At 38.3% G+C, this 27,569-nt stretch overlaps 1 protein-coding gene across 8 annotated transcripts in view; it reads right to left on the bottom strand.

The window, feature by feature from the left end:
* The window catches only part of INPP4A (inositol polyphosphate-4-phosphatase type I A), an 82,849-nt gene that overhangs the window by 20,193 nt on the left and 35,087 nt on the right, over positions 1-27,569 (bottom strand). For 3 of the 8 annotated variants that reach the window (XM_077173438.1, XM_077173439.1, XM_077173442.1), the window contains 18 exons: positions 25,846-26,064; positions 24,979-25,023; positions 23,400-23,518; positions 23,168-23,284; positions 22,096-22,175; positions 21,555-21,708; positions 20,577-20,667; positions 19,759-19,906; positions 16,757-16,887; positions 16,287-16,391; positions 15,393-15,501; positions 13,745-13,762; positions 11,077-11,260; positions 9,373-9,591; positions 8,095-8,233; positions 5,170-5,202; positions 1,908-2,080; positions 35-158 (listed from right to left, as the gene is read on the bottom strand). In XM_077173438.1, the coding sequence (XP_077029553.1) occupies positions 35-158; positions 1,908-2,080; positions 5,170-5,202; positions 8,095-8,233; positions 9,373-9,591; positions 11,077-11,260; positions 13,745-13,762; positions 15,393-15,501; positions 16,287-16,391; positions 16,757-16,887; positions 19,759-19,906; positions 20,577-20,667; positions 21,555-21,708; positions 22,096-22,175; positions 23,168-23,284; positions 23,400-23,518; positions 24,979-25,023; positions 25,846-25,951 (2,095 nt within the window). In that variant the 5' untranslated portion in view covers positions 25,952-26,064. The remainder of the gene's footprint in view (positions 1-34; positions 159-1,907; positions 2,081-5,169; positions 5,203-8,094; positions 8,234-9,372; positions 9,592-11,076; positions 11,261-13,744; positions 13,763-15,392; positions 15,502-16,286; positions 16,392-16,756; positions 16,888-19,758; positions 19,907-20,576; positions 20,668-21,554; positions 21,709-22,095; positions 22,176-23,167; positions 23,285-23,399; positions 23,519-24,978; positions 25,024-25,845; positions 26,065-27,569) is intronic. The other 5 variants (XM_077173441.1, XM_077173444.1, XM_077173443.1 and 2 more) reach the window with 3 other exon arrangements.

The following is a 27,569-nucleotide window of genomic DNA, read 5'->3' as shown; positions in this document are numbered from 1 at the left end:
CAGCTAATCCCACCCCCTGGCCCTGTGCCTTTACCATAAGTGCTCAGCAGGCTCTCAAACTGTGCCAGCAAGCCAATGGTGTAGAGTTGTCTTAGAAATCCATCATCATGCAGGCAGTTCCTCAGCTTGATAATGAAACCACAAATGAGAGCTGTCAGCTGTGAGAGAGGAAACAGACAAGAATGAAATGACTCAAAATAAAAAAGGTTCTTCAGCCCCAAACAAAAATCACAGCATGTATAAGAGGTGCAATAAAATCTGTCACACAGATACTCTTTTCCTTTAGACATCATTTTTTCCTTGCAGCTGAAGACAACCAACCAATGAAAACCCAAAACATTCATAAAATCAGATTCAGGGCACGCTGCCTTCATCTCACAAGCTGTCTCAAAATGGGGCTGCTGTAGATCTCACACTTTCTTGTTTTCTGAACACGATCACTTGTGGTAGGGTCTACAACTTATGAATTACAGAAGTTGCTCTTTAGAGAATTGGTTTAGTTTTAGACAGAAAAGCAACACAGCTAGTTCTAGGCCAAGAATTTTGATAGTATGAATAAATTACTGCTTTTCAAAAATTACATTTGAGAAAGCTTTAAAATGCAGTATCTGTTTGCATTATGCAGACTTAAACTCTGATGTTACAAGATATTCAGAACAAGATCCTGAGGATCTAGTCCTAAGATAAGTACTAAGTAGTACTAAGTACTAATAGTACTAAGTACTATTATCTAAAATTAATGCTAGTCTTAATTCATTGCCCACAAAGGAATTTCCCAGGTGATGGCCATATACTAGGTATACAGGTGTATGACTTTGTTATAGAATTAAACAGAAGAGAATAAAGTCCTGATCATGATGGGTAAACATATTCAAAGGATTGAATTTTAAAATTATCTGCATTATGTGGTGGGTTTTATATGAGAAAATGCCCTGATTTTATCTCTATGAGATCACAAAATCAAAGAATCATTAAGGTTGGAAAACACCTCCAAGATCACCAAGTCCAACCCAGAACCACCCCCACGTACACCACTAAACCATGTCCTCAACTGCCATATCGACACATTTTTTGAACACTTCAGGGATGGTGATTCCACCACTTTCCTGGGCAGCCCACTCCATGTCTTAACAACCACTTCCATGAAGAAATTTTTCCTAATATGTACTCTAAATCTCCCCAGCACAACTTGAGGACATTTCCTCTCATCCTGTCACTTGTTTTACATTTTTGATATTACATTATCGGACTAAAGCCCCGCCAATGATGTCCAAGAAATAAATTGCTTAAAATAAATGAACAAGACCATGATTTTACAGGAAAGCAGACATAATACAAAGGTGTAGTGGGTAGAGGAATTTTTTTTCTGTGGAAGTTTTTTTAGTGCAGACACCTGCTAGTCAGTGTCTGACCCAAGAGATGCCAGCAGGTCCAGAAACAGAACTTCTGGGAAAAAAACCCAGAACTAATTTCTCTTCTTCTAGCTGGACTTCTGCTGGGTTTCTTATTGCAGAAAACAACAAAAGGTAACTGAGGGAGTACACCTGCTACTCACAGACCTTTTTGTCCCCCTGTCTCACACCTTACTTTTGCTTTGGCCTGGTGGCATTGGAAGGCAAAGGCTATTTCTGAAAACAGCAGTATATTTTAGTATACTAGTATTTTTACTAGTTCTGGAATAATTTTTGTTTTCAATAGTGAATGACTGTATATCCAAGGAGACACCTAATTTATGAATTGTCAAATGCACATAACCAGTAAGCACAGGATAGCACAGCTTGCGGGGGGAAATCAGTGTCGAACCAGGGAAGAGATCTGAAAAATTCTGGAAAGAGTAATCTTTCATATTCATAGAAACCCCACCCAATGTGGAAGTGAAATCAAATGATACATATGTGCTTGCTTACAGTCTGGCAGAAGACAACATCCCTGCGATACTGAAGGCTCAGGCAGAGCCCTATTGTCGGGGCACTGTCCTGCATTAATAAAAACACCATGGCTTTCTTGGCCTTGTCGCTCATCATGGCTACACAGTCAGTGAGTGTGGTCAGCAAGGGATAAAGAGCTTCACTCCATTCACCTGGTTCAAAGAAAAAAAGAAAATTAGCAGCAGTGGAAGCACTTTATTTGAAACAAACACACATTAAGAAGAAACTTCCTGTTGCAGGACAAATAATTCACATTTAGAACTCATTTTATTTTGGCTGGATGGTTATTCCCTGCTTTGTAATAATTAAGTAACCTTACAGTGTGGTTATTTGCATGAGGAAAATATGGAGAATTTGACTTTGTAAAGCTGTTATGACTTTCCAGGCCATGTAAAATTTACCAGAATTTGTGCCCACACAACAGGCTGTACAATAGCTGATTTGGAAATCATAACAGAAACATGAACAATTATATACAGAAGTGTATATAACTGCATGTTCGTCTTCAAACAAACCCTTTCACTGCACATACATGGACAGACAGGAAGGAGTCCATTGTATTACAGAAATAGGGACCATCTGCTTAGCCATCTCTGTCAATGAGATTCCTCCCAAACACCCTGCCTTTTCAATCTCTAGCCTCATAGGAGTATCATTCAATTGCTTCACCACCTTATTGATCCTTATTGCACCTCAGTGAGGCAAGATGATGTTTCATCTCCTACTTGCAGCTAAGAATAATAAGGTATGAGGTGAGAAATTAATGTAGGTACTCTTTTAAGTGTTTCCTGTCTCCTGAGCAGGTTTAAAGGCTTTAAGTTAGATAAGAAGAAATATTAAACATAGTGAATTAGATGGGAGTCATGCAGATTGTTGGAAGTACTTTGGAGCTTTTTTTCCACTGAAATACACAAGATACAACCCAGAGGGTTTCTGTTCAAGGTCCTGCACAGGAAGCATAGAAGTGAAACTGAGTTGTCAAAGACCTTCTCTTTTAAAAGGGCAGGACAATATGTTTTATTTTTTAAAAGCACCAGAGCTCACAAACAGCACTCACACAACTCCCTGCCTAGCTGGCTGTAGGAACAAGGCAATGTACAGACCAGAACCTGCATGAATGAGACACTTAAAGCCCCTGAAAGTAAATTGTTTGGGATTTTGATTCAGAGGCAGAATTAAGAGGCAGTAATAATAAATGTTCCTTTGATAACCAGCCAAAGAGGGGAACTCTGGAAGTCTGCTAACAGAAACATATCTGGCAAGAGTAACAGAACTATCCTTTTGGCTTTTGTTCTATGTGGTAGATACATAACCTAACAAACTACACAAAGAGAAAGTTGTTTGACTCTGTTTCATTGCCTTAAATAAAGCAGGAAACATCAAAAGAACAGGCAAGGAATCACAGCTCATCTTTTAAATTCTATTAAATATTTATCTGAAAATTAGTCAGATGCCATAACATGGCCTTGTGAACACTTAGAAAGCAAAATAAGATGAAACTAACAATGTTTCTTTTACTGCATTCAAGAGCTTTTCTGTAAGCAAATGAGAATAACAAGAACTGAAAATATTTTCCATCACATCATCATCTCAATGACTGGATGTACATACACGTATATAGCTACTAACACAGCAAAGATTTAAAACTGTGTAGATATGCAGCCACAACTGTAGTGTGTCTGACAGCACTTCATTTTAAAGATATGTTTATCTTTGGTAATCACAAAGTACACTGGTAAAGATAACGCAATTATTAGATGGGTTTCTTTCTTCCAAAATTCACATACAAGGCAGGGACTCAACTGAGGTAGTGAGCAAAAATCCTCTGTGCTGTGTATTCTCTTGGTTTAAAATTCTGGCCATGAAAAAACAAACCCTTGTCAGTCTGCAAAGTTCTAAATGATTTTTGCTACCTACTTCACAGAGGTGTCACCTGTGCTCCTTTTTTTTTAGTCAGTGGCAGTTGTTATTAACAGTAAACAGGAATAAAATGAATTGCACTCCCCGTCTCAAATTATGTTGGAACAAGGTAGGGGTGTTGGGAAGGCCAATGAGTTCACATAGTGAAATTTTGCTGACTCTATACTACTGCCCATTTCATAAAAAATAAGTGTCTTATTAAGAGAACCAAATACATAAAGCTTGTAGGCTGTAACGTCAGGTGGGAAAAGTTCTTGCTTTTTTTGCCCTAAGGGTCTCTTCTCTAGAGCAATAAAAATATCATTAAAACAGCTGTCCTCCAAGGCCTTGAAAAGATATTTTAGTCTTTTCATATTAAGTACAGAGGGACAAGGACAGAAGAAAGAATGTTAACACTGGGATGAGACTCCTAAATTCTGTATCCTGAAACATGAGACTTGCAATCCCCGATACCACTTGGTGTGCACCTGTGGCCACAGCTCTCTTCACAGAGAGCAGCAGGCACAACCTGCCCAGGATTTTTCCTGGGGAAGGCAGTAAGAAAGCTCAGAGAAGAAGAAAAACAATTCTTATCTTCACTTGTTGCATCTGTTGTTTGGCACATGTGGAATGTGTTATGGAGATGGTTTTCCAAAGAGGGATTTGTTAACTGGACTCTGGTGACGGGTGTTTGGATTAACTGACCAATTAGGTCAAAGCTGTGTTGTGACTGTCTGGAAAGGGTCACAGGTTTTTTCTTGAGTATAATATAGTATAGTTTAGTATAGTATAGTTTAATATAGTATAGTATGCAATATAACATAGTATAGCTTAAGAAAGCAATTGTTCAGCCTTCTGAAATCACTGGAGTCATTGCACGTTATTCCCCGGCTGGGGGTCGTCCTGCATCAATATGCACCCACAACAGAGATTTTCCATCAGCCTTGTTGACTCCTCCATGTTCTGCTCCACTTCTCATTCAGAAAGATCAGCTCAACAGCCCATGTGAAAGGGCATGTCTGAAATGCTAGACTCCCACAGACTTCAATGACATTTGAAACAGGCCTCAATCCACTGTCACCTATATCAGTTTGCTGAAACACATCAACTGGAGAAATCCAAGAGGCCCTGAACAAGCACTCTCCCATATCTGGACATGTGAAAGGACCAGATATCCCCTGCACTCTTAGGAAATAACTGCTCAACAGCTTAGGTAACTCACGTGGTGTTGTAAAGCACTGCCATTTCAAAATGGTCCATCTTAAAGCAAGGCACTTGTTCAGTTAAGTATGAACAAACCCCTGCAGTTTTCAGAAGAAGCAGAAGCCATGAATGCACATACCTGGGGCAGATTCTTCCGGAGTAGGGCTGCAATCTGCACAGAAATGGAGGGGCAACATGCATGATTAAGGAGCAGCAACACAGTCCAAATACAAGCAACTCAAATGCTCAGTGCCAGGGTTCTCAAACATTTTCACTGAGTGAAGAGGAGCTAGGCAGAAATACTCTGTTGCCCCCAGGCATCGAGGGCATGGGCTGTCTCCTCCACTCCATTATTCTGATCAGAGGAACACCTGGATGGGGACTTGGAAGAAAGCCAGTACCTGCTAGCTCAGAGGCTCGCTGTGGATTACCAGCAAGTGCACTGTCAACCCCCAGTGATCCACAGGGCACAATTTGAGAACCACTGGTTTACTGCAGTTACAGATTAAGCTGGCAGTAAGGCTGCTAAACAGAAGAGCAAAAGACCAGCAGTAAGTTCAATGCACTTAACAGAAAATTACATTAAGGCACCCACAATGTAAGAGTAAAAAGAAACCAGTACTCTGCTACCTGAGTCAAAATTCCATTACACAATTCCTGAGATAATTAACAGAAATTTTAGAATGTATATTAAGGGCTGAAACCCCACCAGTGAAGTCTGTGAGTACTCCATACTCACTTCAGTGGGAGCATCAAGCTGTCAGATGAAAACATACTACAAGTCAGTGCTAACAGTAAAAAATAACATAAGCCCTGTTGTAGCAAGTCCTGCATTAATGAAAAGTAGTTTACTAAGCTAACAGGGTTTAAGCTTCTGTTGTTTATATCTAGATTCACTAGTCAATAAATTATAAATCTGAATATAACAACAGAAAATATAAAATTCAACAGTGTTGCATCAGGACAATCATCTCAGCTAGATAATCAGAAAAAACCTCTCAGTAAATTAAAATCCATCATGTTCACTAAAGAAACTGTATGTCCCTATGTGATTTTAGTAATGAATATCTAAGCCAATAACCTGAGTATATTTGAAAATATATTTTTTAAGTTTCCTTTCTACTATTTCAGGCAATATTTTCTTTCACAAACATTCATTTCTAGAGAGATCCTTCAATCAAATTTTACCGTCCCTCTCTTACCAGTTCTGGAACTATCTTGCTTGCCTTGGTTTTACATTGCTTTCAAAATAATTTCTGCTCTCTGCTCATTTATTCAAAACTCAGAATTACTGACTGGAAAAACCTTAATTCTTTCAATACACTAAACCAAAAATGTTATGATTCTGAACTTAGAGAAAGGACCTTCTTTGTCCTTCAATTCTGCCCCAGGTTCTCTCAGTTAAACAGTAGGATTTTTTTTTCCCTATTTTGGAGGGACAGCAGGGAAAAGTTACAGAAATTCTTTGCACTAAAAAAAATCTTCCGTAGGGTCACACAGCCAATTCCCCTTTTACAAGGCATAAGTGTCAAGATCCAGAGTAGATTTAAAAGTACCACTGAAAATGGTCGGGAAATATTAATCTAAGGTGTTTTCAGCATTGAATTTTATTGGGAAAAGGTTCTGACAAAACTCAACACAGATTTTTCCTGTGAATTTTTAATATTAAAAATCCACAACATTTAATCATTTATGTGAATGTGCATTGAAGGTTACTGATTAAACTTACATGTAAATACATATAAAACTTCATGTAAACTAGCTAGCAAACAAAAACATTTATAGGTATCAAACCAGTAAAAGGAATTTAGTCAAAGGTTGAAACAAAAACCTACACTCCTATTTTTTAATAATGCACAAAAATGTTAGTCTAATCTAGAAAAACATGGTTGTCTAAGATACTAAATAAAACTATAAGGTGACATGCAAAGCTACACCAAAAATATATTAACATTTTTTTTCACTTCATTTTTGCCTTTTTTTCTTAAGGCACTCCCTTCCACTGCAACACTAACAATGTGATGGACATGAAGTCACAGACACACATAAGAGACAAGGGCCATCAAACAAGAAGACAGAACAGGACAAAGGAAATGAGAACACAGATCAGGCATTTTAGAGCTTCACTTCGCCCACCTGCACTATTAAGTGGTGGCCAAATCAGAATGACCACATGCAAAGAATGTCAGAGTAAGTCAAGTACATAAGTAAATAAAATAATTCTGAAATTTAATGCACAGCTGTCAAACTGTCAGTCTAAACTTATATGGATTTATTTCATTCACAGGCTCACAACCTTACACTGGGTTCAATACAGCACCCGCTTGAGCATAAAGTTTGAATGGATTATTCAACTAAGAACTTGCACTGCCAATTCCTACATTCCAGATACACGAGGTCTAAATAATTGAGTGCCTCAGCACCACAATTTGGGTTAAAATTTGCTTTGAACTCTGTTAGGTTCATCTACATTCAGCTTAACTAATGGGACTGCTTGTGGTCTTCTCCCATGCTTTAGCAGTCCAGCTGGGACTATCGGTTTTTTAGTAGTGCCTGCACTTCTCTCATGTTTTATTTACCTATAATAAGCTTTGACTGCTGCAAAGAAGCTGAAGCCAACAGGAAAGCTAGCAGAGGTGGTGTCTGTCATGTGATAATCCATACAACTGTTTTACCAGCTTAAAACACACAGAGTGAAAACCAAGCACTACTGCCACCAATGGATTTGGAAATTATTTCAGTGGGACCAGGATTTCAAAATAAGTAATGGGCTTAGCAGCTCCCAGTACACCTAACAGCTCTTTCTGCCTGACATCACTGCTTAACACCACCACTGAGCTAAAAACACATGGAGGGCTGTAGGGGAGGCTTAGGAATGATGCCAGCACACAGGAAGAGAGCAGCAGTGAGAAGCAGTGTCTGGCATACGCACTTGTCTTGAGAGAATGGCATGCACAGGATGATGTGGATGAAGATGGTGGTGAGGATGATGAAGGTGGTGAGGATGATGAGGTCTCATTTAAATCTTCTGGATTTATCCAGTAGGCACGACTGTCCCGATTACCTTTCTTACTGGTACTGCTGACATCACACTGGAAAACGTCCTCACAGCTGTCACTCTGCAGGCGCTCCTTCTGGAGGAGTTTGTCCACTCGCTGTATGATACACTCCAGACTTTTGTCAACATTCAACCAAACTTTCTCCTGAAAAGAAAACAGTTCTTTCCCAGTTTAAAACCAAAAGAGACGTTGGGTAACAAATCCTTGGTGACATATTTCCTCCTGTGATTCTAGTCACAATTCCTCTGCAAACTTTCCTCTGGGCTATTGTGGTTGCATGTGTGCACACAGAAATTATGGGTATATAAATAACGTATACCAGGATGTCAACAATATTTAGTGACATGACTTGTGTAGTAAATTGCAAAGTTATTTTCTGTGTAAGCTTGCCAAACAATTTTAAGTTCCGCTTCCTGCCCTATTATTCTAATTTCTAGCTGGCACTATTGTTTACTCTTGAAATTCATGTTTGACATAATAATTGTATACAATCATACATCTTTTTTTCTCTGTAACTCAGCGAACAACAGATAAAATTACTGTATTATAGTAATGTCTAAATACTGAATTAGCTCTATTTGTATCTTATTACTGTGACTTTGACTGTAAGTCAAAGTATGCCAAAATAATTACAACTAGCAAGGATCCATTTCCAAAATGAATTGAATCTCTTTTAAATGTTGGTATTTCCCAATATTAATAATTGCTTTAAATAATCTTGACTATTTGTGAGATTTAGTTAACTTCTGTTTATTTAACAAAATGACAGAATTTACAGTCTGATTCTCATTTTGATTGGCAGTGTGGTAAGGAAAATCATTTAAATACTTCATGCAAACAATTTTAAAATGCTGTTCATAATCAAAACAGTGACTGACTGCAAGTTCTAAATGTTTATGGTAGTATTTCTGTAAGAGGAAGCTTAAATTGCATAGCTAGCACCCACAAAATAACACTTTATTTGGGAAAGTGCAAAAGCCCATTGTAGTGGGGTCAGTTTTTCACTTGAAAAGCTATTTACTTTCCCTTGGGCCTCGCCTTAAAAATGCTGTGCACCTCCTCTAACAATTTCCAGCGTTTAGGAGACCCAGAATTATTTATTAAAGCCTGCTTGTATTCCCATCCCAAGGAGTAACTGCCTGCAGGATAGAGACAACATCTTTGCTAGCTGACCAGCACTTCCTACATACTCATCCTATGCATATCTGCTGAGCAGCTACAGAGCTTATTAAAAAAGAAAGTAAAAAGAACAAAGGATTTATCACTCCACTGTGCAAACATACCCATTCCTCTTCGTGCCAGTCCACCTGCAGAGATGATCGGCTATTTCTTCCTGTCCATCTGGCCACAAGTGTATCTTGATCATTCCTTAGCATCACTTGTTCCCCTTCCCCAGAGGTTGGAGATGCTTTTGAAGCTATATAGTCTGGCCTTGCAGCATTCAGTCCATGTATTGAATTTGCCAAGAGTTTGCAGTCACAAACTGTGACAAGTTGCCGGGTCTAAAAAGCAATAAAGCCCCACATTTTGAAAACTTTTCATTATTCCATACACAATTTATACTGTATTTTTTTTCAAGAAAGAAAAAAAAAGAAGCAGTATTCTGTAAAAGAAATTATTGCTTGAAGGTGCCTTTAGAATACTTTTACAGAATGACCTTAAAAAATAGTATAGGATCCCAAAACACAAATGATACATTTCCAAAGTCTGTAGTACTATATTAGATTTGTAATTGTTGAAAATTTCACTGAGGAATGTGCAATTCATCTTTATTTGCACTTTATTCTCCATTTGATGAAAACTTAGAACAACGTACAGACATGTGTAGTGTCTGAGCACTGGAACAGGCTCCCCAGGGATGTGGTCACAGCACCAAGACAGAGTTCAAGAAGTGTTTGGACAATGCTCCCAGGTACATGGTGTGAGTCTGGGAGGGCAGGACCAGGATGATCCTGATTAGTCCCTTCCAACTCACTAAAGTCTGTATTAAATGATTTTTATGCCCCACACAACAGTTGCCACACCAGAAGAATCAGGTATCACCCCAATCATCCTGTCTGAAATCATAAAAAGACTTAAGAGGAGGGCTGAAGGTATAACCCACTAATCAATGCAATTTTTTCCCTGTCTTATTTAGCTGTGTTGCATTAAAGGATTTCTGTAAGCCATATGAATATAAAAATTATGTGGCCTGTGTGTCTACTAAAATAACAACAAACAAGACATGAAAATGTTATATATACATATAATCCAGTCGTAGAAAATCCCACAGAACAATTATACACTGCATTCATTTAGAATGAGTATTATAATAAATAATACATTTACATGAGATGCTATTATACAAAGTTGTATGCGTATCCCTTCCACTGGGACAATTTATGGCAAGCTGATTGGCCCCTACTGCTGTTTAGAGCCTTCAGATCTGCTTCAAGGACAGAAGAGGTCAGTAAAACTCTATTTGGGTTTTTTCTCCCTGTAAGATTATGTTCAGCTGTGGGTCCAGTCTGCTTTTTGTTAGCACACATCAAGAAATAACTTGTTTACATCACTATAATTCAAGCAAAGGTTGTGTCACCATTATTCCTTATTTCACCAGTGGAAAAATACAGAATTGTTTCATTAACTTTCACACAGTTGCTGCTGCTTGACAGATGACTCAGAACATTAAAAAACCCCAGGTGGTTATGGAGAAAAGGATATAAAAGAAAGTGAAGAATGCACATTACTGCAATGTGATGAATGAATAGAGGGAATCTGAGGACATTGCACTTTCAAGAGGAGGTAAAGGCAAGAGTGTCAAAAGTAGGAGATACATAAATAAAACCAGGAACTTTTAAAGGTTTATATAACTTTTGTTTAGGTCTGTGTATGTTACAACACTCTACTGAAAAAGGTAAAACAGATGTTTCAAGAAAAACTACTAAAGGTACAGACAGAACAAGCAATACACTGTGCTTCAGCAGGAAAATGAATTATTCTCCTACCTTATCTGCTAGGATGGCAAGTGTTCTTTCAAGGCCATTAGCTGATCTATCCTTGGCAGCTCTTGAGAGCCTTTCTGCATAGTAACTGACTTGTGTTTTCAGGGTGTTGATTTGTGCAATAATTTCCTTTGCTCTAACGATGTCCTGTGGGATGTATATTATAGACTGGGAACCTGTTGAAGTGCTGAAAAAGAAAGATTGATTTTAGGGAGGAAATTGATCTAGAGGTACACATATTACAGTGGCATGCTGGGGAATTAATGGCAGACAACAAAAATGTACCTTAACTAGTGAACAACAGTGAAAGTCCAGTGGGCAATTGCACAGCAGGAACATGATGGTAGAGACTTCTCTGCCTTTAGTAAAAGTATTCAGATGCAGATTTACTAATCCCTAATACCAAGGGGCTGTGGGCAGAGTTTGCACACTAGAGGAACAGTTTTGCTGAGGAGAATGTGGGTGACAGATTTTGTCATCAGATACAGAATCACCTTTTGCAGAGACATCTTGCTCCATTCTCCCTCTCCTTACAACACAGATACTTCACTGAGGCCTTGCTTACAAACATGTTTTATCATGTATCGACTAACATCGTGAAAAGAAAATCTATGCTTCTTCTAACACAGAAATGCCACCCAGATCCATAATGCAAACACTGTTGTATTAACAAAGAAGTCCTTCTGCAAGTATATAATTTCCCCTATTGCAGACCAGAATCAAGTTACACCAGCAAAAGCAATTTTATGATATGTAAAAAATCAACATGCATCTTCAGGCTGATCCAAGGACACTGTTCTCTGTGTAGTTTCTGTTAGCACACACTTAAAATACTAAACTAGGGACAAACATATCTTTATATGGGGATAATGCAGCTACACTAGGACTGCTTATTTGACAGTGGAGAACAGATAATGCCCTTTTAAGTTTAGATGTCTATAGAAGTTGCTCATCCAATCCAAGACAGATGATCTACAACTGCTGGAGAAAGAACGGCACTTCCAAAGGGTAATTTGATCCCACTTGAGAGTCATTCACAAAAGGCTGCCTTTTAACTTAGAAAATTATTCTAAGTTGAAGTTGTGCTCTTAGTTAATTATTTGGAACCGACTGACAACGACTCCCTTTGTCAAGCAAAATGCTGGGTTCTTCCTTCCCAGTAGGAAAGGTACCCAAATACCAGGCCTTACATCATCTCCAGCTGTGCCAAGTGCGATATCCATTCTTGACATGGCATCAAGCATGAGAGGACACCTATTGTGTATTACCTTAATTTTATTATGTTTTTTCAGTCATGAATGGCTTCAGCATAGTACAGCCCAGAAGAACCTACTGTTTGCACCCATCTCAGCACTGTTAAATGGAGACAGCCACGCTGAGAGGTTACATGGAGAGGAGTTTCTTTTTCAGGAACAGTTACCACAGACCATGACCTCCAAGGAGTGGGAACTCCTCTGCTACCCTTAGAGCAATGCTCTTCATTTCTGCAGAGTATCTGTGAGGTAGGACACGAGGGTTGCGTGGGGCACACTTCAGAATCATGTCACAATTCCAATTCTTGTCCCTTAAAGGATATTAAGGCAAGGGAGAAGCCTAATGCCAGTGTCTGCCTGAGCTCCATTACAAAAGAAAGATGAGGGATTTGTTATCAAAGGATGTAACTTAGAAGTGATTCTTGGAATAGTTTCCTTCTTTGTGCTCTGCTCACCCACCTGAGGGGCAGAGAACAACCACTCCCCAGCACTGCTATCCCATACAGCAAATTAATCTCAGGTTTTAGAGCTTTCCCTGCACTTGATTTGTGCTTTCTAGTGACTGGTGATCTTAGTGACAATTCCTCTGAGCAATTTCTTTCCACAACAGTGTGGTTAACATGCATAAAGACATAGTTGGCAGAAAAGGCCATGCAGCATATTGAGATTGGATTTAGAATTATTATATTTTTAATCATAAACATTTGCTAGGATGACTGGGGAAAAAATTATGGTGTAAAGTTCACATATACTTACTTTCCAACCTGCAAATGCTTTTTCAAATGAACAGCTCTCATTGTATTATAGCAGCCAACTGTAACACAGACTTAAATTCTCAGTGAATTAGGGGTTCAACCTTAATAAGAGTAATTTAGAGCAGAATTTCTGCATTTTTGAACCACCAAAAGTAATTTCTGCTTTTGACAGCACTGAACACCACAAAATGAGAAAAAATATTATGTGAAAATGTTTAAATAAAGACATGGATTACAAAAAGATACACCATGCCAAATCTGTCACTATCAAGGTTTTAAAATACATGAAATTATCTTAATTATCTTCCATCACTGGCAGAAAAGTTTATCATTCCAGATAGTTTTCATTGGAAATAACAAAGGAAAAATATATAAAATCCTTGTGTTCTGATTTTCAGTTTTTTACCTTCTTATGGTCAGAGAGAGCCAGGAAGCTAGCTGTTCATTGCAAACAAACATTGCAGATGAAATGAAGTTCATTCACACATCATGTTCTACAAAGCAGCTACAATTACTTAGAGCACAATTAGGGATGCCATGATGCATGACATTAAAAAGCCCTGCACACTTTAAAACACACCAGATCTTTGCCAAACAAAAGGAAAATAAAACAACCCAGAGAACAGAAACCCTCTATAGAACTCTCAGAAACAGAAAACTCACCAACACTCCTCATAACTGCTACAAAAACAAAAAACCAAAATAAAATTAGCAGATTGTTAGCAAATACCAAAAGCAGAAACAAAACAAAGTATGACTGGGGAAATAACTTATTTGAGTCATTTTTTCAATAAGGTGGGTATGTGAAGTTGTAAGCAAAAAAACACAGATTGCCAGATGACCATGAGTTGATCTGGGGAAATGCTGTGAATGCACCAAGCACAGTTATGCCAATGAAAGAAGATAGAACTGAATGTAACAATGAAACTGAGGAGATGGATCTCAGTTCTACTATACTGGCTTTTTTGATAACAGAGATGTATTTAAAATGAATGCTGTTCTTCAAATGTTGAACCTGCAGTTTTCATGGACCCAGAAGGAACAGTTCTGAAAAGCTTAGAGGAAAAGTACTGGACAGAAATTAAACTCTCCAGTCAACTTAATTATTGGGTGAGGGGAAAAAGAACAAATCCACATGGGAAATTAGCTATTGCAGGAGCAAGAACCACTTCAGTGGCTACGCTGACAGAAGGAGGTTATTTCAAAGAGCAATAGTAGTATCAAAAGAACAGAAAGGGTGAGCCTGGCATACCAGTGTTCCTTAATTTTACAGTTTCCTCTAGTCCTGTCCTAGTGCACCCTGTCAGCCTGAATAATTACACTAGGTGCTTTTGCACCAATCTTTCTATCAGTACATATCTGACTGACATTCACAAGATGCTGCTATTCATTTCTCTACAGCCAAAATTAATCCTGCAGTTGATTCCCACGTCATTCCCTTGTCCTATCAGCTCCAAATCCTACTAATCCTTTCTTTGGAAGGGCATTATCAAGGTCTCCCTTTCCCTGACTACAACAACTCCTTGTCCTGCTGCTCCTGTGTCTTAAATGCTCCATACAGTAGCAGAAGCAATGCAGACCCTGCAGCACTCTCCCTTCTCTGGGAGCTAGAGTGGGTGCCATGTTAGCAAATGTGACCTTCCCAGCTTCTGCAATTCCTACATCTCATACATCCACACTTCCACAGAGGTCACTGGGCAGTCCCTGTAGACCCCATTGGGGTCAAGTATCCTGCCTGTAGGGCAGAGGCCAAATTCAGAGGCCAAATCTGTGCATAAACCTTAGGCAATGCAGGAAAGCCTCCAGCAATAGTTTCAGAACTAAATCCATTTTGTCAACAAGGAATTTACTAATCAGGCACAGCAGGTTCCTACTAAAGAGAGTTCAGCAACAGGACCTGGAAGCTATGAGAGGGGTGAAAGTCTCCTGAAAAGAATGGGTTGAAGCATGATGTAGTGCAGCTGAAGATGTTCAGCAAATGTTCTGACCCATAGTTAGGCAGAACCCAAACTAACACCTAAAAAAACTAAATTAAATGAATCAACAAGTATTCAGAAAAATTAAAGTTTTCATGAAAAGACTCTTAGAAAGAGCCTGTCAGTAAACAAATAAACACAGTAATATAAGGAAGAAACTGTTTTCCCTCTCCTTCCTTGGAAAAAAAATGCACAGAAAAATATTCAATTAAAAATATTGTATAGTAGTACTATTGAATGAAATAAAAACAGAATGGAATGATTTTCCAAATAACTGAGCATGGACCAGGAGGAAAAGGCACAATAATAGCTGACACAATAGTATTTCTACTTACTGTTTCTTTGCCTCTTCAAATTTATGCAGTTTTTTCCTCAAGCCACCTGATTTAAAGCCTTGACAATGAGCTGCTGGTGCTCCTATGGTGACTATGTCGTAGTTCTGATCTGGGATGGACAAAAAGGACTTACAAATGAAAACCTGTCATCTTTAATGTGGACAAACAATTGTGTAAGCTCAAAATCTTTTCTGAAAGTAATTTCTGGAAAACTTTGCCAAGGTTTGAAAGACATGGAAAACTAAGTTGTTCTAGAGGCCCTGGAAATCCATCAAATACTTTTTCAGGTGAAAGACCCATACATGAATGCAGGTCCTTTGTTTCTTAATCTAGAAGATGGGCTGTGAAAAAGAAGTATTGAACACTGGTCTGTATACAACGCTTGCCATTACTGGAATCCCTCACATGGACACAAGTGTGTGTTCATGGTCACGGGGAATTACTGCTAAAAGAAGGGAAAGCCCATGTTATTTACGATGAAACAAGCTTGATGTGAAAAAATGTGATTTTGCATAGCCATACACGTTGATTCTGGAGAAAAAGCACACAAGCTTAACAAGAAACAACAGTCAGAACTTTTTTTATTCTACTGCAATTCAGAATGTCTGGAAGGGATGCAGCAGCTAAACCCAGCTCTAGTACAAAGGCTAACTTGTGCCACCTAGAGTTCAGTTAACTCCAGAACCTAGTTTTGCCACCTGTAAAACAGCAATAATTATACTTCCATCTTTTCTTTTGTAAAGAGATTTGGAATCTGAGGATAGAAGGTGTTACAAAAATGCCAAGTAGCACTACTACAGTAGTTTGTAGAAACTTGGCTGTATGGTTGACAATGGAAATAAAAAGAAGTAGAGAGAAAAGTAACGAGACCAGTGAAGAAAGAGAAACTAATACCTGATCCTCCATCATCCTGGACTCTCATCCTCTGTATATGTAAATTTGTCGGAACAAACTCCAGTTTCTTATCAGCTTTCAAGCTACTGGCTTTAAATGAAGGACCTGAGAAATGCAAGACAAAAGTAAGCATAAAACTCTTCTCCTTGTGCCTATGCTAAAACATTCAAGAAGCTTTATTCATCATTTGCTATGTGCTGAAAGTAAAGCAGAGAAAATAAAAAAGAAAAAACAAACCAAAATTTTTCTGTTACTGTTCAAGCCTTGTCCTCTGCTTTCAGAGTTAGATAACAGGACAAACAGAATGGACAAATATTCCCTGGTAATTAGCAAACTCACAATAATTATTAATAAAGACAAAAAATATAATAGCATTGTTTACTCATCATAAAGCATTCTGGATTCCCAATTTCAGAGAAGCACTAACAACCCTGGTAGAGAAGAATCACGTTTTTATAAAAAAAAATCACCTTTATACTGGTGCAGGTCAGTCAGATTTTCCTGGTAAGTTAAAATAATTGTTTGGTACTGTGTAACTATTTGTCGACGAAGGCTTTCCCAACAAGGAGACAGTTCTCCCAATTCTTCTAGTTCACAAACCCTGGGGGGGAAAAAAATGGGGAGGGAGGGAAAGAGAGGTGTTTATGTCCATAGTCCACTTGACCAAGAATGAGTTTCACATCTTATCAACAAAACACCATCCTCAGCTGACACACTCTCAATTTACCATGTCTGAGCTACTCACCAGACTGGAAACAACACATCCCAAACACACATCACAAGCACATCTCAGAGCACAGTCTGAGCACTACTGTGAGGCAAACTGCTTCCTCACAGGCAGAATATACTGTACTTCCCCCAGGAGTCTCAGGTGTTGATCATAAGCAGAACTTCCCACCTTTCTGCAGGAGCTCTCCAACTATGTGAGGATTGGTGAATGATGGGAACTGTCTTGTGTCAAGTAACTTGGGACAATGAGGACCTTTTAAGGACACTTTACTGAACTGTGGTGGCTCTTTAATTAAAAACTCTGACAGAGGTTAGGTGGGATATTAGCACCTATCTGATGTTAGGTCCAAGGAGTATATTCACTGGTAAGGTAGGTACACAACAGTTTTCAAGGCCAGGGAAGGCCTAAGAAGTGTAAGCATTAAGGGTTTGGAGAGACTGCAAGCATTAAGCATTAAGGGTTTGGAGAGACTGAAGATGAGCCAAAAAAACCGTCATCTAAAATTCAGGATTTTGGGCACTCAGGGTAGAATAAAGGAGGATTGGACATCCACAGATATAAACAGGAAAACCCCTTGTACCCCAACTGCCAGGTTTCCAGTCACACATGGCAATCCTCTGTTACATTCTGTTCCCCAGCAGTGCTGCTGAGAAAATACTCAGTGTATTTTACGTCACATTTGTATTACTCTCTTCTTGGATTAGTGTATTATTTGGAATAAAGGAAGAAAGGGGAAAAAATAAACAAGTCAACACCAGACTAAATTCAACAGCACATTACCCCGGAAAAGGTAGAACAATCATCTGTCAAAAGGATCCAGCACTTCTTTTTGCAATTCTCTCAATATTCCTAATTCCATAGTTTTAACCAATTGTCTGTGTATAATTTAAGACAGCATTTCACAGAGCAATTCCCACTCCACAGTACTTTGGATATTATCAAAAAGAACTAAATTTCCAAGAAAAACATCAGATTGCTTTGCCAACAGGCAACAGCATAAAGTATATTTATCAGTGACCTAGATAAAGACACTTCCAGTTTCATCATAAAACTTGCTTTCTGCATAAGATGCTATTATGATTACCTTGTCAAACTCCCTGCTCAAAACCAGCCATGCATCTGAGCCCTGGTCTTCCTGAAGTAAATTCACAGCTTACCACTTCAAGTTTACTTGTTTGTCCCTTAGAGCCAAGACATCAAGGAATATGGATGCCATAAATAAATAGGCAGTCAAAATGCCACACCCCCCAGTAGATGTTTTCTTTCAAAGGGCATTGGCCCAGAAGAGTTTTATCTAAGAGACAGCAGTTGTGATTATCCAAGGACGTTTTAAAAGTCACCAGGATGTGAAGACAGAAACAGCTGTGCTTGTGTAGCTGTCTGTCATTCCTCTGGGCTGCAGCACTGAGAATGGAGAACAGAGCACTTGGTCAAATTTGAGTGACTCTGTGAATACAAAGTGTGATTGTGCACATTATTGAGGGTCACCTCAACTGAGCAGAGACAAGGGAGCCTTTCTCAGTAATTACACAAAGGCCTATTTACCTCTGAGCCACACTACCCAGTGGACATATACAAGGTCATATTAACAATCACCTGGGCTGTTATTAACCTGTACCTGTTTACAACAGGCATCCACCAATCTTTGCATGATTTTAGCAAGAGCCTCTGAACAGTCACAATTCATGGCCAAGGCCTCTAATTTCACTGTCTATAGTCTTACTGAAAGACACATTTTTTTGCTCATTCACCCTGAATTCTCCTTATCTTCAAGTCCTTAACCTATATCCATCATACATGGCATCTTATGGATAAGCTTCCCCACTCTTTATTATTATGGTTGTATCTAATAATGAATAGGTGCTTTTAAATCCTACTGTGAGGAAAGCTGTAGAGAAACAAAGATGCAAAATAAAAAACAAATACCTCATGACTAAATGTGCAATGGCATACCCCTAGCCTGCTCCACCAAGGTTTTAGTAGGATGGCTGAACAAGATAGAGCATTCAATTTGTAGAATCTAAGCACACACCACTAAAAACATAATATCAGAAAGTTCAGATACTCAATGAGCTTTCCCATGAATTACAAAAAGTCTCTGCCGTCTTCCTCTGAGAGTTTGTCATTTTCACAAAATATGAAAATACCTACAATGAATAGATTAACCCATGATTTTATTTCACAATATTCTGAAGGAACTGAAATTCCTAATATACAATAACGAGAACACCAGTTAGTATTAATAAAGGTCAGACTTAGTTAAGGTCTATAGGATTGGATTAAAATACAGTCAAAATAAAAGCTCAATACTCAAAAACACAGCTAAAATGCTTTAACATTCCAATCTTGGCCTTTACAAAGAGTATATAAAACATTACATTTGCAAACCACAGCCTACAAATGTAGGGAAGAAACAATCATAAAGAAGTATGTTGCCTGGAAGAAAGTTAATTGCTCCAAAAAGAAGCAAATTTAGACTAAACCTACAAAATGCTTAACAGATTTCCTTCTCCCTCCCACCTCCTAAAATGAGGCCATGTCATTACTGTACTACAGCATTTCATTTTACTTGCTTTTATTCTGTTTTGTTTTCCAGTCAAAACTACTCTTCTGACTCTCAAAGCCATTTCTTATCTCACTAAGTAGTCAGTGCATTAACACAGATATATTTATGCCTTTGTAACTCAGTAACAGCCACATCACTGCTGTATTACTGCACATGTAAACTATCCCAAAACTCACCTTGCTGCATCTTCCTCTAGAAGCAGCTTCACAAATTGTCTAGGGATGTGCAGTGACAGGATGCTCTCTGCCATCTGCTCCAAGATTCTCAAGTGGTTTCCATCGGTCGTTGGGAAACGATACATTCGGCAAATGGCACCACCAAACACTAAAAAATTAAAACCATGTTATTTAAGCCTAGGGTCTGACTTCAAAGTGTACAAAGTCTCTTCTTTCTTAAAGTAAATGGCTTCAGTTCACTATGCTGAAACACCCTGCTGTAAAGATCTGGTTTAAGCAGGCATCAGTCTACCTTTTGCACGCATGGTCATTCTGCAATGGCCATTCTTCAAGTGTTTGCAGGAAAAGCCTCCACTCCAAATGACCTACTACACTGCTAAAGAAGCTAAATTAAATATATATTCACCTTTTAAAATGCCCTTTTTTTTTGTCTATGTACTGTGCATTTTCCTCTCACGCAATCATTTGCTGGAAAACTTGCTCTTCCGCAAGATTCTTTCTGTAAAGCAATTTGCTTTCCTCTGACCCTCTCCTCACACTGCAACAATTGTTTAGGAATAGACTATGAAATTGCATGGAAAATGTTATATTACAGTCAATCTAGTGGCAAGAGTTTGCTTCTGCTGTTTTTACAATACAGAATAGTGCATATGATAAAATTATTTATTCTGGTATGACCCTCAAAGGACTGCTCAATCAGCAGCCTGTTCCTATTCAAATGAAACATCTGCTGAAATGCCCTGGGGCCACAGGCACACAGGGAAGATTAGCTTTTACTGATACCTAAAGCTTACTTGTTACAGCCCAGGGCAGCTTACCAGATTTCAGTAGTGCATCCTTCCGCAATGAAGCATATTTGGATCTGATTCCTAAGGATTCTGTTAAACTTTCATCAACTGGCAACACAGTCTGAACAAAAAAAACCCAAGAAAAATCAGAAATTGTAAAGAATGAAACATCAGTGCCCAAACAATATGCTGTGATGACCTATCAGAAAGACTTCAAAGAAATATTCAACTCCACACATGCTTTAAATAAATATTTCTAATATTTCTCCTGTGGATAAAAAATATTGCAGGTTGGAATAATAAATCCTAAGCATTCCTATTTACTTCTACTGCACAGTTCAAAATGCCACAAAAATTTTCATCCAGCCTTTCAATTACTTATGCTAGCACACCTCCAGAGTCCTTGCAGGTACTGCATCAATAGGCACAAACAGATCTGGAGGATAAAAAGGGATTCTAATGCACACTGTGAATATAATACACATATAAGAGTGCAACGATCACCAAAATACTCAAAACACAAGCCTTACAGAATTAAATATATGTCTAGGCTGAGAAAGTACTGCAAACATCTGCTCTCAAACAATTCTAGGAATTCCTTAGCATCTTCATTACAGATTTGCTGAATGGTACCTTTCAATCCACAATGTGAAATAAAATACCACATGTCTCTGAAACTGCTTATCCATGCACCAAATGCACCAATGAACAGTACCAAAAACCTCTTCCAAAGAAGAACATGAATACTTGATACTAAAGCTTAATCATTTAAAATTAAAATGTTTTTTTCCCAAGACTTTTAACCCCACACATGAGAACCAAGAGCTCTGCAAATCTCAAAATGGCTTCATCACCATTAGGTGATGCTCCTTACAGTATTTTGAAAATGCAAAGCACTACTAAATATTAAGATGGACAGGAAAGTTGATGGCAGATGTCAGCTTAGCTTATTTCAATGCTGGCAATAAATCTGCATTCTTCTGAATTTGGTCCAATGCTCATACTCACCCTTCCATTAATTGTATCAGGTGACCTTGTCACTGGAGGCCTTTGGTCAGATTTTTCCTCCATCTGCCATCCAATAACCGTGATGTTACCAACACGGTCACTTTCAGCCGACCTGCAACAAATACTCTGCGTTGAGATTTTTTTGGAGGAGGACCTGTTCATCAACAAGGAAACACTTATAAAAGGCTATTAATCTTCAAACTTCAATAACAGTTTAAACAGGAAGCTTTTCAACTTCATTTGGAATAATTTTATAATGGGTTAGTCCAACAGAAGAACATTCCCCTTATTCCACAAGGATGCTGCATGGAATGAAGGCAGCCTAGGTAGCGCTCTGTGCTCAGCTTATACATTTCAGGGTAACATGACAATGAGAAGAAATGCATGTATTCACACATTTTGATAACCAGAATATACTTGATATCAAAACAAGGGAGTTTAATTAAGTCCATTTCAACTTAGCCATGACATAAGAGGTTTTCATCTCATCTTAACCATGTTTTGAAGCATTAACAGTTAAAAGAAGGAAAATACTACAAACCTTAGTGTTATGTGCAACCTGTGGTACTTCTCCTGAAGAAGATCCTTTACAGTGAACGTCCCAGAACCCAACAAATACATCTGAAAGAAGATGAATTCCAGAATTTTATTCACCTTTACAGTGAGCAAAGGCTTTGACCACAGCACTGAAGTGCAAAATGCATACTAGTCCAGGAGTAAAACCATAACTAAATATGCCATATACAACTAATTAAAATCTCTTAAAATTTAATATATTTGATAATTTCTACAAGTTTTTCTTCTACTGGAGGACAATATGCATTTTTGTTTCTCTAGGATATACATGGAGGCACCTCAGTATATATGAGCTTAGGTCAAGCAATTCAGGAACATGAAAGCAATGGCTGAACAGGGCTCAGGCTGCATCCTTGACCCAAATTTGTCTCCTTGTGAAGAACTTACTTCCTCTGGGGGTGTTAATTTTTCCCTAGAGTTTCCCTATGAAGCACTGAACAGAGAGGGCTGGCTCTGCTGCCCCTGAGGAAGCCATGGAAGAGCAGATACATTGGGCCTGAAACAGTATTCTGGACAACAGTGGGAGAATAAAAGGCCTGTATTCCCCAAAAATCCAAGTAGCAACATGGGAGTGCTGACACTGAAAGGTTTTTTTTCAGTAAAGGAACAAACCTTATCCCTGAACAAAATCTAATGTATCAGTGATTCCCAGAATTTAGATGTTCTGTTCCAAAGGAACATTTCATTCTGGCATCTTGGCACAGGCTAGAAGCCTCAGTCAGGGATGTTAGATCCTATTCATTATCTAGTTCACTAAAAATGTCCACAATATAGGAGCACAAGTGACAGGACCTTTTTTATTTAAATCCATGGTTTCCAAAGTTGCTGCAGACAAGCCTTATTTGAGAAAAGTGGCAATGCTTCTCACTCTGCCAAGCCAATCTCATTTGTTCCTCCTTTCCCTATCCATCTTGCTTTCTGTATGATCAGTGCTGCTATCTCACTGTTTTCTTCTACAGAAGTTACTAATTGTATCTCTTTCCCTCTCATTTCCTTGCTCCACTGACTGGGCAGGCAACAGGATAAAGCAAACTTACTGTTCCCTGAGATCTATCTTTGACGTCATACACGGAGAGTTTGATTTGTGTCATTTGATTGATAAGAGAGTCTTGGAAAAAGGCAATGCTGCTTAGAAAGATAGGATTACTCGTTCCCTGTAATCATAAACAAAAAGCCAAAAGTTAATGCAAGGTGATATTTGTTAGGGAAGAAATGATTCCTCTGTTAGCTTTGATTTTAAATTTAATCTAGAAGTACCTGAGCACTCACCTCAATAATTTCTGTCTGTGCATGCTTCGTCCAGAATGCCTGGGGAGGCGTAGTTACACTCACTGCTACAAAACTATTTGGTTTTCGATCTAGCGATGGAGTTAGCAGCTCACTGCAAGCTTAGGTATGCAACAGATAAATACATTTAGATTCAGGATCTTTTTCATGTTGCTGTAAGACTCTACATTTTTATAAAACCCCATTATACACCCTGAGCGATCAAACCACAAAGGGCTTCATATTCATTCTATCACCACCCTATAAAAGCAGACATCACCCAACTTTGTGCACACAAACAGTAAACATGCAATCAGCTCAGTCTGGCTCCAAGCTCTGCAGCTGCAATTTAAACTTGTTCTCTTCTAATACATGCCTATCCACCCCTTGGCAAGCTCATCCTAAGAGCCCACATGCAGGTTTTCCCCTGGGAATCTCATGACCTGGCTGCATTTGATTTGAAGTCACGCTCCATTAAGCCCATTATCAAATGGCATTTGCCCAGGGACAACCAACAGAAGCGCCTGAACATTGATCAAGCAGCACTGCTGATGAAAACCAGCTTGTGATTGCAAGATGACAGCAATTTATTTCCTCTAAAATGTTACTGTGAGTTTAACTGCTGGGAAAAGGACTATGGTGAGTAGGAAAAAAATTCCAAAAATTTCCATAAGTGACCCTACACAATTACATTAAACTTCAGAGCCAAATTCTATCTGTCTAGATACAGGTAGCTACAGTGTGGTCTAACTCAGCTTCAGCTACATGCAGGAAGTTAATTCTGAAATTTAGCTAAACAGCTTTGTAATTCTAGACATTTTTAATTTATCTGAAAATAATTGAAATACCTCATTCAGCTCTGAGAATGCTTGTTAAGATTATTATTACAATTACACACAACTGATAAAATTTTCTAATTTTACATTTGCCTACTGTTAAGAGCATAACCTTTCAAATAATAGTCCACTATTAAGCCAAAAAAAACATCCTGCAGTTGAAAATGTGGACTGAATTTTCATGAGAAAACATTTTTCACCTAAAGAATAAGTGAGGTGAGTCAATGCACAAGCTTCTTGTCCAAATTCAACCATCTCACAATTCAGGTCACTTCTACATCTTGCATTATCACTTGACAGCAAAAACCCCAGGAAAGAAGTTAGGTGTAATTCACAAGTCTTAGAAACCATTCTGCCCTAAAATGGTGTTTCCAGCAAATCTTCAGTTTGCTTGAAGACCTGAACTGCTGGTTAACTGACAGTGAAGGGAGTTTCACTGCAACTTCACATAAACAAAGTAAACAACAACAACAATAATAATAATAATCACATAGTAAACATTAAAAATTTTGTAAGACCGATTCTTTTGTTACAGACTTCTAGAAACTCCACAAAATGAAACTGCTGGCTGCTTATCAAAAGATACTGTACAAGCAGCACAAAAACTGTACCACATCTCCATAAAAATCAGAGCAAAGTTGCAAACCTTACTATATGAAATGCACTTCAAAATCAACACTTACAAAACCCCACACATATTCAACAGCATGCATTATCAAAACTAGCATGAAAATCACTAAGCCTACCTAAACTGAACTCTAAAATTGGCTCATCTGGATCCTGAATGTTTCCTGTAAAACAGAAAAATTACCACAAGATTAGACAATTCACATCACTGCCATGTGAATTCTTTCCTGAAGTTGCAATCACACAGAGAAAGAAACTACATTTTATACAAAAAATATTTTTCTTTAATTCAGTGAGCCATGACTGGTATCTAAAATATTTATCTGGTAATCCTTGGTATCTAATAATTATTTGGAAAATCTGGGATGATCTCAGTTTATAAAACATATTAAAATATGCAAACCTATACAAGATTATATGCAATATGGGAATAGTAAATGCTTAATCTCAATAGAAAACAGCAGGATTAAAGCCTGAGCCACTACTAACTCCAAATTATTAAATCTGTGGTAGTTAATAGGACAAAATTTAAAAGTACCTGTCTCTCTCACTAATGAAAGCAAGCCTCTGAGGGTTAGAATCCTAATTTAATAACCATAAAAGATAAGAGAGACAAGCCTCAGCTCCCTGAACTCTTTTGAAAATTTTATACAATGTAAACCAAGGAGGTTGCCAAGACTCTTCCTAGACCGTGACATTATTTTGTAAGTTTCTCCCCATTGCTTATTTTTGAGTGAAAAATATAACTACAAAAAATCTAACTTAATTTTTTTAATCCCCCTCTGATTTCAATGTTTTGTCTATTTTAAAAGTAGCAAATTCAAGATTTTTAGAATTTTTTAGCATAATTCCTTTATCTCATTACCTCCAGATAACCAGACAGATCTAAATCTTCGAGCAATTAAAAGAAAAAAAAACCAAAATTAGCACAAGGCAGATTCTGGAAGAAGCAGCAAAAGAGCAGTAGCTGCCAGGAAGGTACAAACCTGTTAGAGAAAGGCCAACCATGTCAGAGGTGACATCAATGGTGGAGGCCCTCTGCACAGTGCGGGACTTGGCACCATGGCGGGGGCTGTGTTCTCTTGCTGTCATTTTCTCATGAAGAGCCCTTCTCTTCTTGCTGCTTGGCTTTACTGATGTTTGTCTCACAGAGTAGCAGAGTGCAGCAGGTTGTATCCAATTGCTATTCCTCTAACATTACCATGCTAAGCAACAGAGAAAGCAAAAACATACACCAAAATTTTAGGCCACTATCAGCTACTGTTATTTTCAACCACAGCAAATCTACTGCCATAAAATCATCTCAGGTCATTCAAATAAAATGCTCAAGGCAGATCCAATGCATAGTAACTCCATTTGAATGAACTCTACATCTACAGAATTTTACAGCAAATTGTTGAAAACTGGACCATGTGCAAGAAAGCTTTTCTGTCAGAGAATGGGGCTTGAGAGAGACATGCTAACAAACCAGCTGCTCTTCTCCTTTGTCTAAGTGATTAAACCATCCTTAATGAAGTTTCCTGGTTTCTACTCCCTGGGGAGCACAAGTAAATTTGTCAGATGGGGCCTCTGTCTGCAGAGGAAGCACTAGGGATAAGGACAAAGGGACAACAGGTTGGTGGAGTGCAGAACAAAAGGGCAGGAAATGTTGTCAGTGTCAGCACACTGTGCTGTTCTAGGCTCTACTGCCATGAGAAAGGGATAATGAAAACTATAAATAAAGCCTACTGGGCCAGAGAGAGGTTGAAATTCTGGGATGGTGGTGGAAAGAAAAAGCAAAAAGGGATGCCTGCTGATGTGGCAGATAGCAGCATTGGTGCTTTTCCTCCACTTTTTTGAACTACAGACATCCATGACAGTCCTTCCCCTCACAATGCCTATGAAGTGAAAATTACAGTAGGAAAGAAAGCCTACAGAAAATTTGGTTATGATTTTGAATGTGAATGTTCCTTCAATCAACTGTGCTAGCACTGCAGTTATGGAACTTTTTTATTTGTTTCATAATCTTATGACAAACTCTATTAATTTAGCAAGTAAGGAGTAAAATCTAATAAACCTGAAAAGTACTAATAAAGTAACTAACACCTTCCCAGAAGTCTGTCATTCATTTTACAAAACATTTGAACCACACTGCAAAATAGGAGAGTATTTCTTTTCCTTTTAGGTTGATGGGCCTAACAATGAGCAAGATGCATTCTAATCAAACAAAGTACCTAGCTTACATTTTGTTCTAAAACACCACTTTAAATCTGTCAGAAGACCTCCAAAGGAACATTGAACCTGCTTAACTTAAGTCTCTGAATTTAATAAGTCAGCATACCCCTCTGGAGGATTTCAAAAGAATCTTTCTCTCTCTATGGGGTACTCAAGCTTCTTAACTATCACTGCTTCACTGGACACCAAAAATTCAAATGCAAGTTAAGCATGTAAGACAACTGAACTGAACACAGCCTGGACATCTACATCAGCTTAGAAATTAGATTTTAAATGAGGAGCTCATTCTAGGGAGGAAATTTGGACTTTGCCTACATAATAAGCCAGTCTGTTACCACTCAGAAGTAAGAATTTGAGTCAAGTCAGGTTTATATAATATGGCATAAGTCAATTCCAAATGGGAAAAAAAATTTCTTTTGAATGGAAGAAGCAGAAATTGAGATCTCTGAACATCGCACCCCAAAGCTCTAAAACTCAGTGACAGTGTATAAAAACA

This window comes from Agelaius phoeniceus, chromosome 2 (genome assembly GCF_051311805.1).
Source record: "Agelaius phoeniceus isolate bAgePho1 chromosome 2, bAgePho1.hap1, whole genome shotgun sequence".
In the NCBI taxonomy this organism is placed as follows: Eukaryota; Metazoa; Chordata; class Aves; order Passeriformes; family Icteridae; genus Agelaius; species Agelaius phoeniceus.
Note: the sequence above shows the minus strand (reverse complement) of the source record. Positions and strands in the feature narration are given on the sequence as shown.